The sequence below is a fragment of the Pinus tabuliformis genome, chromosome 5_1, assembly GCF_031772625.1.
Source record: "Pinus tabuliformis cultivar Carrire ecotype Pingquan chromosome 5_1, CPIR1, whole genome shotgun sequence".
Classification (NCBI taxonomy): Eukaryota; Viridiplantae; Streptophyta; class Pinopsida; order Pinales; family Pinaceae; genus Pinus; species Pinus tabuliformis.
Window position 1 is genome coordinate 238,742,293 of NC_142305.1, and position 20,027 is coordinate 238,762,319.

General features: G+C 38.2%; 1 protein-coding gene across 2 annotated transcripts in view; it reads left to right on the forward strand.

Annotated features, from left to right (window-relative positions):
• Positions 1 to 20,027, forward strand: part of LOC149164291 (ARM repeat superfamily protein) — a 275,018-nt gene that overhangs the window by 34,883 nt on the left and 220,108 nt on the right. For both annotated transcript variants that reach the window (XM_089432017.1, XM_089432016.1), the window contains one exon: positions 12,028 to 12,225. In XM_089432017.1, coding sequence (XP_089288143.1) covers positions 12,028 to 12,225 — 198 coding nt within the window. The remainder of the gene's footprint in view (positions 1 to 12,027; positions 12,226 to 20,027) is intronic.

A 20,027-nucleotide genomic window follows, 5' to 3' on the forward strand; every position in this document is an offset into this window, starting at 1 on the left:
CCTAACCGCAGTAAAAAATGATGCCCTAGCTGCAGTAAAGATGATGCCCTAGCTGTAGTAAAAATGATGCCCTAGCCGCATTAAAGATGATGCCCTAGCTGCAGTAAAAATGATGCCCTAGTTGCAGTAAAGATGATGCCCTAGCCACAGTAATGAGGGTTCTATATGCAACTAGAGGAAACTTCTAGCTGTAGTATTTAAAGGTGCCTTTGACCGCAGTCAATGATGATCTAATGCAGCAAGGGGAGGCACTTATACGCAGTCTAGAAGAGACCTAATTCCGCAGAGAAAGGAGGTTCTAAATGCAGCTATAAGATTCCCTTAGTCACAGTTAAAAGGAGGCTCAATACACAATCCATGAAGGTACTTAATTATGCAGTAATTAGATTCTCATACGCTGTTTAAGGAGAGCTACAATCCACTGTCCTAGAAGGCTCCTATACTCAGTCCTAGAGGAGAGTAAGATGCAGTCATCTAAAGGTCACTAATCCGCTGTAAAGAAGAAGACAACTACAGTTGAAGGAGAGCCCTATCAAGCTGCAATGGTGGGGAAATCTGACCGCATTCAAGGGAGGCCTAAACGCAGCAAAGAGAGGCCAGATCCATAGCCCAGAGGAGCTCCTATCTGCTGTCCGAAGAAAGCTTTGACACAACAAAATAAAGACCTGTAATCTACAGCTAGAAGGAGCCTAGACAACGTGGGATTTGACTGTGCTTAATAAGGTTGATCTAAGGTCTGGTGCAGCCTCAAAGAGAAGGTCAATCAAGTCTGTGTAAATGATCTCTCTGGATAAGATTGGAAGACACACTGCTGTTCAAAGACAGTGATATTTGGGTGCTGTGTGTAAACCTATCTTGCTGCTGAGCTAGGCCGTAGGCCATAGCCAACAACATAGAACTTTAAGGGCTGAACTAATCAGTGGCCATGCTGGAACCTCTCTTGGTCTTTGAGTTGTTGACTGTTTCAAGGACTAACATGATGTAGGTGACATCAATGATGTTGATAACAACTCAGTGATATTTGGGTGCAGCACCAAGACGATGAAGTGCAATATGATAGTGAGGTGCAACATGATGATGAGTTGCAACATGGTGATGGGAGCAGCTCAGTGACTAGGTGCAGCACAGTGACGAGATGCAACACTATGATAGGTGAAGCAGTCACGTTGGAGAATCAGTTGAAGCAGCATGTCTTCAACTGATCTCATGTAGATATAGAAAGTCGAAGTGTTGACTTCTGTTGTAAATGTACTATCTCTATCTCTCTCTATCTACTGAACTATTGAAGAACATAAAAGAAGAATTGATCAAGGGTTTCCCCACATTGGGGTTTGTCCCTGGCTAGCGCTACATCTTGTGTCCTCTTGTCTTGGCTTGTCTTCTGCGATTGATGTTTATGTTCTATCTGCAGTTTGATTTAATGCTGATGTGATTGCTAATCTGGAAAAGATATTGAGCTAACTGTGAAATTGAAATAAATTGCTATAAGCATAGAACATCAAATTAACATGTTAACAGAGCTGAGGTGAAGACAATGCCCAAGCAAGAGTGAAAGAGCAATCACCGAAGACAGTTGGGAAAGGACAAAAGGATCAGTGGATTCCTCATCCCTCTTCAAATTCACCAAGGGTGAAATCGAAGCAGAGAATATTATCAGAATGCCATAGCGGAATATGGCCTACCTAAAGATCATTTCATTGGAAAATCGGATCTCAGGGCGGAAGGAAAGATAGCTAGTTCGACCATTATGCGAAGGAGTGTCCGAATGTTAGGGACACATCACTTGATGATGCTAACAACAGGGACATCTTCAATGATCAAAGGAATGACAGGTAATACAGGTCATCAAGGAAATGGCCGACTCTTCATAGAAAGCAAGGAACCCCAGGTATGAAGAATCAAATGTTGTTTCTGATAAGATAAAGAAGCGATATCTTGTATTGGCCCTCTCCTTCAGATTCTTTGGGAATCTAGCTTATAGATTGTAGTGCTTCAAGGCACTCCATCGGATAGATGGGTGCACTCTCTAATTTGGTAGAGATGGAAACAATCGTGGGATTATACTTGGAGCCGATGCCACCTATCTCGGAAAGGGTGTAGGGAATGTTAACTCTCAATTGAATGAGGGTAACTCGATTCATTTACAGAATCTCTTTTATGTACCTGATTGCAAGAAGAACTTGGTGTCCATTTCAACAATGGAAGTCAAAGGTTACGAGGTGGCACTCATCAATGGAAAGGTACATGTTTGAAAATAGAATTTTCAAAGATGTTTTTGAGTTCAGGTTTGTATCAAGTTACAGGAAGTCCACTAGGGACCATGTCATTGACACATATCATCGAAGGTCTATGAGTCAGATGGTGATAGGGATCCCTGAATTCAAAAAGAGCATGAAGGTACATGTCTAAAATGTATTGAAGGAAAATCTTATAAGGGGACCATTCCCCTCATGCAGCAGGTGCACAGGTTTGTTTGAGATTCATGATCGGGAAGCTCATGTATACAGGTGGAAGAAAGCCCTCTATGGCTTGAAGCAAAACACCCCGGGCATAGTATGAGAGAATTGATCACTGTCTGATAAAGCTGAGATTCACAACGAGTGAAACCGATCCAAACTGTTACTCGAAGGTTGTGGATGATAGACCTCTCATACCAGAACCTTATGAGGACGACCTATTTCTGACAGGTGCAGACCCTCTCATTTGCAAAAGTAAGAGGGAGTTGGATTCCTGATGTGGAATGATAAACTGCAAGCCTGTGACTACCTCGAGGATCTTAACTTTCAGAAGTTATATGGTAGTGATGTCGGACCAGATTTGGAAATGCCTCTGAGTTTCATAAACTCATTCGCGTTGATGTTCTTGGTGAACTTCCCTTCGGACATATGTTTTGCAGTTAGCATGATGAGCTCATATTTGGTCGAGCGTCATTGGATTGGTGCCAAGAATCTTTTGAGATATCTTCGGGGCACAATCTCTCATGGATTGAGATACATTGCCGGAAATATGAAACTGCATGATTATTCGAATGTTGACTGGGTAGGCAGTGTGGAGGATCACTAGAGCACTTCTCAGTGCTGGTTCTCTTTCGATTCTGCTTCGATATCATGGATGAGCAGGAAGCAGAAGTTGGTTGCTATAAGCATCGCCGAGACCGAATACATAACTACGAGTATGATCTCGTGTGAAGCTGCATGGTTGCAGAAGCTCTTAAGTGAGCTGTTTGTACACATGATGAATACCACTGTGATTCTCTGTGACAACCAGAGGTGGGATTCGATTATTGAGGAATCCCGTATTCGATGATTTCTCCAGCAGATAGACATCAGATACTGCCTTATTTGGGATATGGTAAGTCGATGAGTGAGGAGGCTCCATCGCATTGAGACTTATGTACAGGTCGCAGACATTTTGTCAAAAATTCGGGGAAAGGTCAAATCTGTGACTTTCCCGAACAACTTGGAGTCGTTGAGAGACCTTCTTATAAGGGTCCTGCATGTTGCATGCATTGAGCTCTGGGAGCTTTGGGGGGCTTGGGGTACTTACTGGAGCAACATATGACCATAGGGCGACTCACCATCCCCTGGTGGTGCACTATGTACAGGTGATAGGTTCAACCTTCCCCTGTGATACCCCGCGACGAATGTGGAACAGGATGATTTGTTCTCCCGTGGAAACTATGGAACAGGATGATTAGTTCTCCTATGGGCCGGGATGATTAGTTCTCCGGTGGCAACTGTGGAATAGGATGATTAGTTCTCTTGTAAGGCAGGATGATTAGTTCTCCGTGGCATCCACTGGACAGGATGATTCGTTCTACTGTGGACAAGATGATCGTTCTCCTGTCGAGGCATCCTACCCATGCAGTGTGGGACTCATGGGAAGTACCTCTCATCTGATCAATGAGCAGGGAAATGAGGATAGGGAGCATAGTAGTTCTATCGATGTACGCATCGTTGTATCTACTGTACTCCCTATGCTAGGATGACCTCCATTGATCTGGGATCAATGAAACTGATTTGGGGTCAGTATGAGTGGTTTGAGACACTCTCTTGTGATATTGATCTGGGATCAATAAACTGACTTCGGGTCAGTAAGTGTGATGTGACACACTCTCTTCATATGAAATTGACTTCGGGTTAGCAATTAGTTGGATCAACAAGAGACAGTCTGTAGCGGAACTCTCAACTACAAAAGCTGAATACATGGAAAATACTCATGCAAGCAAGGAAGCAGTATGGTTACAAAGATTGTGTTTAGGTATCGAGTTGGTACATCGAGCTGTGAGGATAGATTATGATAGTCAAAGTGCGACCTTCCTATCAAAGAACCTAGCATATCATTCTAAGACAAAGCATATTGATGTTCAATATCACTTTGCTAGAGATATGATTGAAGAAAAGAAGGTGCTAGTAGAGAAGGTGGACATTTTGAAGACTATTGCAAATTCATTAACAAACTCTATGAACATTGAGAAGTTTTCTTGGTGTAGAGAACACTAGGCATCATTGCCTTGGATTGTTGATCATGTACTATTACAAGCACCTATGTGCAAAGAAAACAAGTGGGAGAATGATGGGTATGTGTTATATTCTTTGCATGTTTTTTGCGTTTAGCGGTTTTGTGGTGCATGGTGGTTTAGCCCATGGTTTTGTAGTTTCGGTTAAAAAACTATGATTGTATTCTAGTCCAGTGCAAATTTTGGTTTTCTTGGTTTGGGTTTCCGGGGTAAATTCTTTGTGTTAATGTGTGTGTTTGCCATTGCATTTTTTCTGTTTTATTAAGGATCTGTTTGCAGCAATTAACTATATAGGGTAAAGCCTACATAGAGATCAAATTTCAGTTCACATGAGACAAAATTCAGAAGGGAGAAGTGAAGCAACAACATATTCCTATAGATTAGCAGGTAGTTGATATTTTGACCAAGTCCTTAGTGAAAGAGAACCTTGAAGCATTTAGAGACAGATTTGGGGTGGTGCATAATTCCTTCTTCGTTAAGAGGGAGTGTTGAGAAATGGAGCTCGAGTAGGAACTTATTGCACAAGTTATAGTCTGAATGTGTAGGAAATGGTTCGAGACATTTCTTTGGCGACCCTTTAGGAAAAGTGGGAAACAATTCCATCTTACAATTTCACTTGAAAAATAAAAGAAAAAGTGAAGGTCTTATGTTTTGAAGTTAGTTTGTTTTAGTAATCTAAATGAAATGTTCTAAAAGTTCTAGAACATTAGTGACTTAGATTATGACTTAATCTTATCTGCACTTTTTATGATTGATATAGGTGGTATCTATGATTGAGGAGATTCATTATCTCTTTCAAAGCATAAAGAGGGCAAGATAGGAGAAGGTGATCTCACTGAGGAGAAGGGAGCAAGAGAGCTGAAGGAAAGGCAGAGCACATTCAAGGACAAGAGGATTACATTGTTGAAGTGACTAGCAAACACTGTAGACTGTACAATACTGTAGCAGTCTTTTCTGTGCACAGACCATACAAATTTGCAAGCCAACTTTGTCTTAAGTGATTGCTTAATTGCGCTTTAGGATAGAAAGAAGAGGAAGAGTGATTTGCTGTTCAGAATAGGCATAAAGGAGCAGCCTGTATTGTTGTAGCTTTTCTCTTTCTTATACAGGTTGTACACTTGAGATCTAAGTGTTAAGATTAGGTTAACATGTTCCTTGCTTAGGTCAATTACTTCAATAATCCATATTAGCCCAATTTACATTTTCATTATATTGACAGTAGCTAGCGAAAGAACAAAAACCATAAGCCAAGACAAGAGAACACAAAATTGGCACAAGCCAGGGAAAAACCCCAAGATGGGGAAAACCCTTGATCAATTCTTCTTATTATCAATATCAAATATTCGGAGAGAGAGAGAGTACAATATAACTACCCTTAGATAAGTAGATGGCCCAAACAATAATGCAATTCTAGCATTCTGTCATAGCCAACAAAAGTGTGCGCTATTCAATGGTCAATGATGGCATAGGAAATGGCACAAGTAACTTAGCTTATTCAGCGAATTCATATTTATTATTATTATTAAAAGATAGAAGATGATTACAATCTGTGGGAGGCCCTTGGCTTTAAACTACCTTGGGTGCCTCTTGGTGAATGGGCATGATCTTTGATCATGCCCTTTGCCTAATAACTACTAATTAATTAAATTTTTTATATAACATTGCCTTCATCTCAAAAAAATGCTTTGTCCTCAAAGCATATGTAATGACTGATGTCGTTGATGAAATGCTTCAGTCTCCCAAGAAGCTTCTTCTTCTGGTAAGACCTTCCACTTGATCAAGTATTCCTTGATTACACGAGACCAAAGCTTCTTTTCCCTGGTGGATATGATACCTTCTGGTTCTAAAATGACCCTTCCCTCATCATCTAAGGATGGAAGCGTTGTTTGTGCTGATTGATGGTCGCCAGTGCCCTTTTAAGGCAGGATACATGGAAGACGTTGTGAACTCGACTTTTATCCGGAAGGCTTAAACTATATGCAACTTGGTTAATCTTTTTGTTGATCTGGTATGGTCCATAGAACTTTGGTGCTAATTGATGTTTTCCTTTTTGTTTCAGGGACAACTATTTGTATGGCTGGAGCTTGACAAATACCCATTCTCCAACTTCAAATTCTCTTTCGGTTCTGTTTCGGTTAGCTTGTTGCTTCATATGGTTTCTTGCATTATTTAAATTTTCTTTTAGGGTTTGGATGATTTTTTGGGTTTCTTCTAGTTGGTTTTTAACAACTGGTAGATTTATCTGGACGGTAGCTAGATCCTTCTATTTTGGAGTTTCATACCCATACAAAGCTTGGAATGGAGTCATTTTGGCTGATATATGATAAGTAGAATTATACCACCATTCAACGAGATGCAACCACTGAGCCCACTTATTTTGTTTTTTTCTGTAGCGTAACAACGTAGGTAGACTTCCAAACATTTATTGACAACCTCCGTTTGTCCATCTGTTTGAGGGTGGTAAGTGGAACTCATAGTTAGGTAGGTTCCTATATGGTTGAACAATTCTTTCCAAAAATTATCCTTAAATTTGGCATCTCTATCACTCACAATGACTTTCAGAAAACCATGTAATTTATAAATATTTTTGCAGAATATCTCAACAATTTGTTTAGCTGAGTCTGATTTCTTCATTGCAATAAAGTGAGCATATTTGGTGAGTCTGTCGACTACTGCGAAAATCTTATCCTTGCATTTAGATACAGGGAATCCCTCAATAAAGTCCATTGCTATTTCTTCCCATTTCTGAGTCGAAATGTTTAAGGGGTGAAGTAATCTAGGTGTCATAATATTTTTACTTTTATTTCTTTGACATGTGTCATATTCCACTACAGATTTTTGAATATCGCGACTCATCCCCTTCCAAAAGAATGATTGACATGCATTGTAGTAAGTTTTAAAGAATCCTACATGTCCGATTGACAGTGAATCATGTGACTCCTTGAGTATCTTGGATTTAAACTTGGAGTTTGAATTCAGATAGATTCTTCCTTTGTACCATAGAATGTCGTTCTTCCATTCAAATTTTGAGTTGTCTGGAAGGTTATTGATTATCACAGTTATTTCTGGATCCTTAGCATACTCACTTCGAATCTCATTAAGCCATTCAGGAACAACAATCGAGACTGCAACTAATGTTGGTTCTTCGTCCTTCCTATAAAGGGCATCTGCTACTACATTGTCCTTTCCCCTTTTATGTAGTATCTCCATGTCAAAGTTGGCAATTTTATCAATCCATTTTTGTTGTTCTTCAGAAAGTGTTTTTTGTTGAAGGAGGTGCTAGAGACTGTTATGCTCTGTTCGAATGGAGAACTCACATCCCAAAAGATATTGTCTCCACTTAGCCAGTGCGTGCATAATAGTGAGCATTTCCTTGTTGTATATGGACTTAATACATTCTCTTTTATTGAGCTTCCTACTTTCAAAAGCTATTGGATGCCCTTTTTGCAATAACACTGCGCCTATACCCAATCCGGAAGCATCACAGTCAATGATAAATGGTTTAGAAAAGTATGGAGTTTCCAATACCGGGGCATTAGACATAACTTCCTTCAGTTCTTCAAAACACCTTCCTGCTTCCTCATTCCATTGAAATGAATTCTTCTTTAAAAGGTTTGTTAGAGGTGCAGTTATGTGTGCATAGTTTTTAATAAATCTTCTGTAATATCCAGTCAATCCTAAGAACCCTCTTAGCTTGGATATATTAACTGGTTTGGTCCATTCCTTTATAGCTTTGATTTTATTAGGGTCCACTTTTACTCCTTCATGAGATATTGTGTCTGAGATATTCTACTTCTTCCTTCCGAAAGGTGCATTTGGATTTCTTGGCGTAGAATTAATGCTCTTTCAGTAGTGTAAGAAATTTATCCAGATGTTGTAGGTGCTCTTTCCATGTTTTACTGTAAATTAAAATATCATCAAAGAATACTTATATAAACTTCCTAAGATATGGACGAAATAACTCGTTCATAGTGGCTTGGAATGTTGTTGGTGCATTGGTTAACCCAAAGGGCATTACTTTAAATTCGTAGTGACCTTCGTGTGTTGGGAACACAATTTTTGGTATGTCTTCCAACCTGATTCTAATTTGGCAATAACCTGATCTTAAGTCCAATTTTGAGAAGTATTTTGTGCCATGTAGTTCATCCAACATTTCGTCGATAAAGGGAATTGGGAATTTGTTTTTAATCGTTATTTTGTTTAATCCTCTATAATCAATGCATAGCCTGAATGATCCATCCTTCTTCCTTACCAATACCACTGGAGCAACATACAAACTCTTACTTTTCGAGATGATCCCACATTTTAAAAGGTCTTCGATTAATCTCTCAATTTCAATCTTTTGGTGATGTGGATATCGATGTGGCTTGATGTTGATAGGGTCTGATCCTGCTTTGACTTCTATTGTATGCTTGATTTCCCTGTTAGGAGGCATTTTCATGGGCAGGTCTTGGAATACCTTTTCATGCTTCTGAATTAGCTCTTGTACTTCTAGTGACTCTTCACTGATCATGTTTGTAGATGACATTGTACTACATAAGTTGGTGCTCCTTTTCGAATCATCTTCATCATCTGGGATGACGACAGACGTGGAGATGGACGACGGATGTCGAGGGCGGTGGAGCACGACAGTGGAGTCGAATGCGGGGGCACAGCGGATGAAGTGGCATGACGTGACTGTACTGTTTGTGCTGGAGTCGAAGGGGGGGAGGTCGAATGAGTGAAGGAGGCCGAATGAAAAAGGGACGAACAGAGAATTCCAGGGAGAATTGACCGCTCTGTTACCAGATGGCACAATTAACTTAGCTTATTCAATGAATTCATATTAATTATTATTAAAAGATATAAGATGATTACAATTTGTGGGAGGCCCCTGGCTTTATACTGCCTTAGGTGCCTCTTGGTGAAGGGGCATGATTAGCCCTTTGCCTAATAACTACTAATTAATTAGTTTTTTATATAGCAGGCAAAGTAGTCTTGGGTGAGCTCGAACTTCTTCAATAGTAGATAGAATCCTGGTGAGGGTTTATTGACTGACAACTACAATGCTCTCTTTACTTCCAGAAATAGTCCCTCCAAGAAAAACATGCCTACCCTTTCATTTCCCTGACACATTTCAACCCTAACAATGTTGGCAATTAATGGTAATGTTAAATTCTTAAAGTAAAAGTGACATTTCCTTTAATTTTCATTGTCATCCTTTTACTTAAATTGTTAACATTACCATGAAATGACTCAGGATGTTTGAGAGTGGTTTCGACCTCATTGGATTTCATATGGAGAAACTAGAATTTTAGATTTCACTCAAAATTCAGCAGACTTAATGGTTTTCAGGATTTCATGGTTTGGGGGTAAACACTAAATGCAATTGGAGCTCCAAATGATGAGCAAAGCTCTTGATCTAGATCCCATTGTGTTGGACAATATTGATCCAACATCAGAATGGGTGGAGGAGACTGAAGAACCTGTGTTTGAGGCTGATTTTGATATTGACATGGCTTTAGCAGGGGATGAAGCAGATTATGTGGTGGCATCAGAACCCAATGGAAGGCACTAGTCATGCAGGTCAACAAACTTGTGCTTCCATTAGGTCCACTTCTATTGTTATTGGTGGCATTGATATTGAGGTTGTAGATTAGGTTGAGGCATCCTCAGACTCTGAACCAGATGATGTCCATGTAGCTCCTGATGATGATCTTGTGGCTAGTAGTGGTGATGAACTTGATGATCGATCATGTGTACACTGTAGACTTGTAGTAGGCCAATGGCCTCATAGCTTGCAACATTGTTTTTGGACTTTATAGGCCATTTAGAGCTTCATTGCTTATGTATTTTGCTATTTTGTCGATGATATGTATTGCACTCGGTGCCATTTTGATATATTCACCTTTACATGGTATATAAATGAGAAAACTTTGCATATTTTGTCTCTATTGGCTTGGAATCATGGTTTTAAATCTTAAAAATAGTTTTGTTTTATTATAAATTAATTATTTAATGTATTTTTCTAAAACTGGTTCGTTTAGACCAAACCAGTCCCGGTTAGACTGGTTCCGGTCGGTAAACTGGTTCATTAGGTGGACCGGTCTGGTCACCGGTTCCGGTTTTAAAAACTATGGTTTGAACTACCCCAAACAAGTCCCTAACAGTCTCGGCCTTCTGCCTTAAGATCTCGGTCCCTCTAATAGCCCAGCAACAGTGACAAGCAAACCCTTCCTCCTTTGCTGGTGCTATCCTTCCTTCTGCTGTCACTTCAGAGAGAAAGATGTGAGATAAAGATGTGTGAAATGAGGATGGAGGACACCTATATATATATAACACTTTGTCCTTATGGAGGTGAAGCCGACCTTGACAATTGGAGGCAAATTTGAATTTCAAATTTCCTGCCTTAATAAAGTTATGACTTGTAGAATTTCTTTTAAATAAATAAATATTTTTCCTTATCCAAATTCGGTGTTCTTTAGGTCGATTTTGGTCCTCTCGAAAAGAGGAATTCAATGCCACAATTATCTTCTTCAAAAGAGCTGTCCAAAGTGGGATTTGTCCCTAGTTGCCAATTTTAACACTAAGAGATTTTATTGACAGTACAGCTGCCAAGCTGCGGAGGCCACTTTGTAAGCTTTGATCAAAAGAATGAAAATCTGAATAGGAGGAGTCCGTGTATGTTTTTTATTTATCTGCTGTTCATTTTTTCAGCTGTTGTATGATTTGATGCAATGTTCAGAAATTTAACTTTCAGCTGTTAAATGAATTCTATTTGGAGTTATTAAATACAAGAACATTTGGACAGCAGTCACCTATGCTTGAAAATTTCACAGTCTAGGGCTGTATGGATGCTGTTCTTGGTCCAAAATAGTCTCTTCAACTACATGTGAACATTAGCTCTTTGCCCTTTGCATATGGGTCCTGGAATAAATACACTTTTCCTGTTAACTAATGGAAAAATAACATAAACTTAGTTAACTAGGAGAAAAGTACACCAACTGTTATTAAACTCTGTTAAGCAAAAAAATTATTTTAAATATTCCAAGAGCCCGCACAATTTGTCCCTATGGATACCCGAAGTACTGATAATTAGTGCTGAATCTGATTATCCCTGCGCATTGTAATGTATAGTGGTTGAGACAAAAAGTAAGGGTTTTGCCTCTCCTTGTTATAGATTAAGAAAAAAACATTTTGTAGGTTTGTTTTTGAATACCTTAGGTTTATGATCTATTTGGATGGATTAGATTAGGGCCAAGATGTTGGAACTATTGTCAATTACAGCATGAAAGCTGTAGGCAGTGAATAATTAATAATTATCCCATTAATGCAGGCTATCATTTTTATGGAATCTATTGGAGTTATCCTACCAGTATGGCTTCTGGCAGATTTTGTCAGTGATTGGTAGCAGTTTTAGGCCAGCTTATATTATGTTTTAGCTTATATATTCTTCCATTCGTTGGATGCTCAGTAACTTAAAGAGAGGAATCTAATATGGATGTGCTAACTATTGATAATTATTGCAGGAGTTTGAACAACCTGCGTTGGAAGCCCTAGTTAATCTGTCACAGGAGACTGCATTATCAGGAGAATTGGTTGAGGTTGGGATGATAGAAAAGGCTATGGAGATTTTGGGCAGGGCAGATATATGCATAAATCAGCTGTTGTCGATGCTTCTTGTCAATCTCACACAACTAGATTCAGGTGTTGAGCGCCTGCTTCAGGTGTGTTTATTCCAGACACTGGTTAATTGCAATGTTTGCCATTGTTCATAATTAAAAAGGAAGAGTGTCTTTTGATGGAATGAGAAATTGTTCTTCAAAAATTGCATTTGTGGAAAGCTAGTGTTTTTTAGTTGCACCACCGATCAGAAGATTATGAAACTATATATTGAAGTTCATATTCAAAAACCATGCTGTCAAGACCTGTTGGGCCTTTCTTATAATCAGAGAACACAAGACACAGCTGATTGAACACAGCACAAGCACAATCACACAGAACACTTGCTCATTCGATTGCCAAAGAGGGTTTTTATATACAGTGGAGAAGTTTCTGGAGTCGGTGGCTTCTTCAGGAAGCTATCTAGCTCTCGAAACTTCCGCCGAATTCTCCAGAAGAAGCTAGACTCTGCATTTAATGTAGGTGGTTGGAATTATTAATGTTTTCCAACACTCCCCCTTAATTCCAACCATATGACAAATATACTATAGCACAATATATAAGACACTGTAAACATACTCTTAATTGTCATGCCTGTTGGTCTAAGTCTCAGCTAGGCTTGCAATATAATCTTGATTTCTACAATGCATGACTTCTACAAAACTCAAATTTTGCCTTCCCAAGAGGCTTAGTGAATATGTCAGCGACATTCTCATTTGTATTATAGTATATTAAAGAAATTTCTTTTGATTGGACCTTTTCTCTTACAAAATGATATTGTGTGTCTATATGTTTTGACCATGCATGACATACAGGATTGTTCCCTAGTTTGATGGTGCTTTGATTATCACATCTGATCACTGTAGGTTTTTGTTGACCTTCACCAACATCTTCAAGTATTCTTTTGAGCCATATAGCTTCACAGGTGCCACTACATAATGTTTTATATTTTGCTTCAGTTGATGACAAGGAAACTGTTGCCTGTTTCTTTCTGCTCCATGAAATAGCTCCCGATCCTATATTGAAGACGTATCCAGTGGTGGATTTCCTGTCATCTGGATTTCCAACCCAGTCAGAATCAGAATGACCTATCAATTCAACATTACAAGCATTAGTATATTCAATACTAAAATTGATAGTTCTCTTTAAATATCGAAGGACCCTTTTTGCAGCTATCCAATGGCTTTCATTAGGCTTAGCCATGAATTGACTAAGTATGTTTACTGCATAAGCAATGTCTGGTCTAGTGGTAGTGAGATAATTCAGACTTTCCACTAATTGTCGATACAATGTTCCATTCACCTCTTTTGTTCCATCATCACTTCTTAATTTGATATTTTGTTCCAATGGAATACTCACTGCTTTACATCCATTCATATGAAATCTCTTTAGTACTTCATTTGTATATTTGCTTTGTGTGATTAAGGTTCTTCCATCATCTCTCCATACTTCAAGACCTAGACAATAGTGCATCTCACCAAAATCCTTCATCTCAAATTCCTGTGATAACTTCATTTTTATATCTGTAATCAATTTATCAACACTCCCTGTTATTATTAGATCATCAACATATATAGAGAGTAATACTATATCCCCATTTCTATCTGTCTTGACATACAAATTAGGATCATTTTTACTTTTTTTAAATCTTTGCTAAAAGAAGAATTTGTCGATTTTCTCATACCAATGTTTGGGGGCCTGTTTTAGTCCATATAAGGCCTTTTTTAACTTGCATACAAGATGTTCTTGACCCTTCTTTACAAATCCTTCTGGTTGAACAAGATAAATCTCTTCTTTTAAGTCACCATTTAGAAAAGCTGACTTTACATCTAATTGATGTAGCTTCCAATCATATTTAGTTGCCAATGCTATCATTATTCTGATTGTATTCATTTTTGCAACCGGAGCAAAGGTATCTTCATAATCTATACCTTCTTTTTGTGAATAACCTTTTGCAACCAATCTTGCCTTATACTTGTCTATGCTACCATTTGCATTACATTTTGTCTTGTACAACCATTTTGCTCCTATAGGGACTTTATTTTCAGGTAATTCTGTTAATTCCCAAGTTTCATTTTTCATTATAGAGTCATATTCTTCTCTCTTAGCTCCCATCCATTCTTTATGATTTTTTGGCTTGTTCATAATTTAAGGGCTCAAAAACGATCATTACTTGAGACATTAAAGCATAATCTTTATACCTGATGGGGGCTTGAATCTATCGTGTTGACCTTCTTAGAGGTTCATTACTTTGTAGAGTACCTTCTCCTTTTCTTCTTTGTGGAGTGCCTTCATCACTTCTTTGTGGACTTTGATTCCTTGATGTGTCTTTTGGAATGTCCATGTGTTCTTGAACTTGAGTTGATTCCACAACTTCTTCTTCTTCCTTAAAGCTTTCATAAGGAGACTACCATATATTATGTTCATCTTCTTTTATTTGTTTATCTACATGCTTATGAAATATAACATCTCTACTTGCAAAGACCTTGTGAGTACTTGGATCATACATTTTATATGCTTTTTGATCAGTGCAATAACTAATAAAAATACATTTGATGGCTTTAGCATCTAACTTTCTCCTATCTTCTTTAGGAATATGAGCAAAGGCCTTGCATCCAAATATCCTTAAATGACTAACTTTAGGTTTAAAACCATAAAATGCTTCAAATGGTGTTTTGTGCTCAAGATACTTAGTAGGGCTTCTATTTTTAAGATATACAACTGTATTAATGGCTTCAGCCCAAAAAATATTAGAAATTCCTTTACTTTTTAACATACTACGAGCACATTCAACTAATGTTCTATTCTTTCTCTCAGCTACTCCATTTTGTTGAGGTGTATGTGGTACTGTAAATTGTTGCATAATTCCATTTTGTTTGCAATATTTGATAAAAGCTCCTGAAGTGTACTCACCACCTTTATCTGATTGAAGAATTTTAATGCTCTTTCCTGTTTGCTTTTCAACCATACTCTTGAATTCTTTAAAAGTTTAAAGTATTCAAACACGTCACTTTTGTTTCTTATAAAGTACACTCAGGGGTATCTAGTGCTATCATCAATAAATATAAGAAAGTAATATGCTCCACCAAGTGACTTAGTTTGCATTGGTCCATATACATCAGTGTGCACTAGTTCAAGTATTTCGAATTTTCTTCTATTTTCATGCACAAGAAATTCTTCCCTATGTTTTTTTCCTAGTGCACAACCTTCACATTCAAAGTGTTCACCGTTAATAATTGGAAGACCTTCTACCATCAATTTCTTTTGTAGTAACATTAGGTCATTATGATTTAAGTGTCCATACCTTTGATGCCAAAGCTCTATAGTTGACATGCCTGTTGATGCCAAAGCTTGATGCCCATTCTTCATTACATCCAACTTGTATAAGCCTCCAACTCTCATTCCTTTTGCAACAACCTTGTAGTTGTCCTGCACATCCTTTACCAAACAATGTGATTTCACAAATTCAACTTTTAAATGTTGATCTGTGATAGTAGAGACTGAAATTAAGTTCTTCTTTAATCCTGGAACATACACCACATTTTGAATTTGTTTTTCTTGTCCATTAGGCATCATAACACTTATATCACCATATCCTTTAATTTCATGTGATCTATTATCTCCTAAATAGATGTGTCCACCATTATTAATCTCATGATAAGTATCAAACCAATCTCTTTTGCATGACATATGGATTGATGCACCAGAATCTATAAACCAAGCATTATCATCATCAGTTTCTGCTGATAAAGCAACATTGGACACAAACAATTTAAGATTGCTAAAGTCATGACTAATTGCTTCATCTCTATCAACATAATTTCCTGAATGCCTTCTTTGTTTAAATTGATCAGACCTTCTTTTCATGCAATTCTTAGCAAAATGACTAGGTTTTCCACAGTAATAACACACATCATCTCTACTTGATTTGGCATTTGTCCTTGGTAAAGGTGTACCTTGAAATGATTTTACCTGTGGCTTTTTGCCTTTATTTTTCTCCCATTGTTTGCCTTTGAAGGATTGCTTCCCTTTGGCCATCAATGCCAAATCTGAATTGGGAGATTTCTGTTTAAGGCTTCTTCTCTGCTCTTCTTCCTGCATAAGTATACCTGCCAACTCATCAAAAGTAGGAGCCTTCTCTCTAGCTGAAAGACCAGTGATAAACATTTGATATTCATCAAGCATTCCATTTAATGTCACAGTAACCAAGTCTGTACTAGATATTGATTCACCAATGTCACCTAACTTATTCTTTGGATCTTTAATCCTAGAAATAAAATAACCAACACTTAGATTTTCTTCCATCTTAATTGAAAAAAGCTTACTCTTTAAATACAATATTCGATTTGTAGTCTTCGTCTCATACAAATTTTTGAGAGTGTCCCATGTCTCCTTGGATGTTTTGCACTCTCTAACGTGTGGTATAATGTTGTTTTTAACCGTTATCCACAAAAGCACCTTTGCTTTGTTTTCCCGTTGCTCCCAATCTTGAATTGCAACATCTGTGGCTTGAGGGGACACTGGCTTAACTCCAGCTCCAGACACAATTGTCCATGTATTGTTGCCTTCCATCAAAGTCTGCAACTTAAACTTCCAATTTGCATAATTTTCACCATCTAACTTGTTAGAGTCAGATAAATAAGATTCTGCCAATACATTAGCCATGTTACTTATTTTCACCGTACCAATCACCAAAAAAAAAATATTACTAATTTTCACAAATATAAACCCTCAAGCATAAATCATAAAATTTTATCCAATATCATTGGATAATATGGCTGCCCTTTTTTTTTAACACAACAAATCAAACTCCAAATTCACCACTCCAAAACTTCTATGATTACACTACTCATTTGAAAACTTCATACAGAAAATTCAGAATATAAATCCACTCATGCACAATCTAACTACTCTTCAAATTTCAAACATGAAGCTTGGGTTAATAAAAATGAAAATCCATTCAAGATTTAACCCTTGCAATATATGGTCAGTACTGAAAATCCACGAGAATCATTCACTATATATATGAAACTATCTGGAAATATACCCCTCCTTTTTTGTTGCAACAACGACCGTTTCGGCAGGGACAAGAGCTGCAACTACGAACTCTTGGTTCTCGGCCCCTTCGTTTCCTTCAATGCAGACCTCTGTTGATGCAGCGATTTCTCACACGGGCTTCACGCTCTCTCTACAACACAACGAACAGAACGAACTTTTTGAAACTTCTCTGCAATACAAGGTCTCTCTGGTTGCAGTCTCCACCTAGCACCTATTCTCCGTGCAGCAAAACTCTCATAGCCACACCACTCACACAGCAGTTTCACTCACAGCAGTTTCTCATAGACTGCTGCACACAGCGCTCTCAAACAGCTTCAACAATCTTAGACTCACACTCTCACCTTGCTCTGATACCAAATCAGAGAGACACAACTGATTGAACACAGCACGAGCACAATCACACAAAACACTTGCTCATTCGATTGCCAAAGAGGGTTTTTATATACAGTGGAGAAGTTTCTGGAGTCGGTGGCTTCTTCAGGAAGCTATCTAGCTCTTGAAACTTCCGCCGAATTCTCCAGAAGAAGCTGGACTCTGCATTTAATGTAGGTGGTTGGAATTATTAATGTTTTCCAACACTTATTGCCTCTAAGTTGACATTCTGAACCGATATTTCTTAGGATATCTTGATGGTACTGGGATGGTTCCTTTGTTAGACTATAATTGTCAATTGTAATGTTGCAGTAAAATTATGTTTTAAGCCTAAGTTAAAGTAATAAAAGTTCAAAGGTAATTATGTTTTTATGAAGTTAAGACCAATTACTGTGGGTTGTGGGAATTTGATCGCTATTTCCAAGTGTTGTATATATATCACTTTGTGCCATAGTGAAATAATTTTTGCATCTTGCATAATTGTTTTGTCATTGTTGTTGTCTGTTGATATTAGAGCATTCTTGGTGAACGGCAAGAACAAGGGCAAGGAGAGAAAGCAGTTTGAGAATTAGCATAAGCCAGATTATCAAAGAAAATTGAACTTTGACTCTCAGAAAAAAACTCAAAACCAAGATTTTATTGCAGAAGAATAGGGAATTTGGAAAAGGATTGTTGGAAAAATCCTTAGTCAAAATTACAAGGGTCATAAATCCAAGAGTCAAAAATTTAACTTTGCTGGTGAAAAATGTAATTAATAGGTAGAGAAAATGGATTGTTTTGTTTGTTGCCACACAAAAAAGTGAAGTATTAATGATGTTTGGTGGGTGGATTTGGGATCTATAAAACATATAACAAGATGTTTGCCATTAGTGGATTTGGAGACAAAATGCAACATTGAAGGCTTGTTATTAGTTGCAAATGATGCCACATATGAAATAAAAGGAATGGGCATTATTGATCTTAGAATGCCAGATGGGTGAATTAGAAGTACAAAAATATTTTTGGTAGGTGCTTGGTCTTACCCCTATGTAATATACCAAAGCTAACATATGCAATTTTTTTCAACAATCTTCAAAATCTTCGTTGATGACTTTTAATGAACAGTTAGTGCACAGGACTTTCGTCAAACATATTGCAGACAAAATGGAAACACTTGCAACAGCAATAAATTTAGGGGAACATAGTAATTCTATTAACTTGATGGAGAGGATTACAATTGCTCATTGAAACTGAGAAACCTGGTACAGCTCCAGCAATGCAATCTTTAGATTAACAATAATTCTCCCTAGCAGATCCAGCACTATAAACTTCAGAAATACAACCTTTAGGATGACAATAATTTTCCAATAGCTCCAGCAATATAATAACTTCCCAAACAAAGATAACAACAGATAAGGGAATTCGGCCTCTCCAATAGTGAACTCGACACCTCTGCTACAGTCACTCGGCACCGCACCTTTGATCAGATGGGAAAACTCAGCTCCAGAAATGGTAAACCTGGACTGCCAATCAACTGAGCAATGAGAAACTCGGCTTCTGAGATCTGAGACTCGACCTCTCCAAGAGACAATGGCTTTCGGCCTCCAAAGATGACTGCAATACTCAGTAATTAGCCTCCTTGAATGCAATTTGGCTCCTTGCAATATTGATATATATGACGGATAAATTCTGCCTTAATACTCTGGCAAATGCAATAAAACTCGACCCCTTTAATAATGATTTACGCAGCCCCTGAAGATGACACTAGATGATGCTTCCAACCTGTAATAAGGAGAAACTCTTGGCCTCCAATAATAATTAGTCTCAGCCCCCTCTGGATTATGTTTCTCGGTCCTCCAATGAGAGTGCTTTGGCCTCTAACAGAAGAAAACTCTTGGCCTGTAAGGAATAGAAACTCTCGGGATCTACAATAAATGAATCTCTGCTCCTGGTAAAGAATTCTCTCGGTCTGCAAGAGAAGAAGCTCTCGACCTCCACAATAAAATCAGTCTTGGCCTCCCAATCTGGAAACAAACTCGGCCTCTAAGATGAATGCCTACAGCTGAGTAACTCGTCCCACTAGTAGGTAATCTCTGGCAAATGCAATAGGGGAATCAGCCTCAGGTAGACAATGCCATTGGCCTGCAAGAGAAGAGGCTCTCGACCTCCACAATAAAATCAGTCTCGGTCTCCTGCAACACTGTGTAATTCTTGTGCAAATCAACCTCTCATGTACTGAGCAATTTTGGCCTTCAATAAGGAATAACTCAGCCCTTACAAACAGCAACAAAATTTGGCACTTTGAGATGAATCCGGCCTCTTGGATAAAACCAATTTGGCCCAGCAAAACCCTTGCCAAGATAATCCGATCTCCCAAGAAGGAAAGGACTCGGCCCCCTGGAAATATAATAACTTGATCAACAATTGTCTCTGGCAAATAGTATCAACCTCGTCCAAT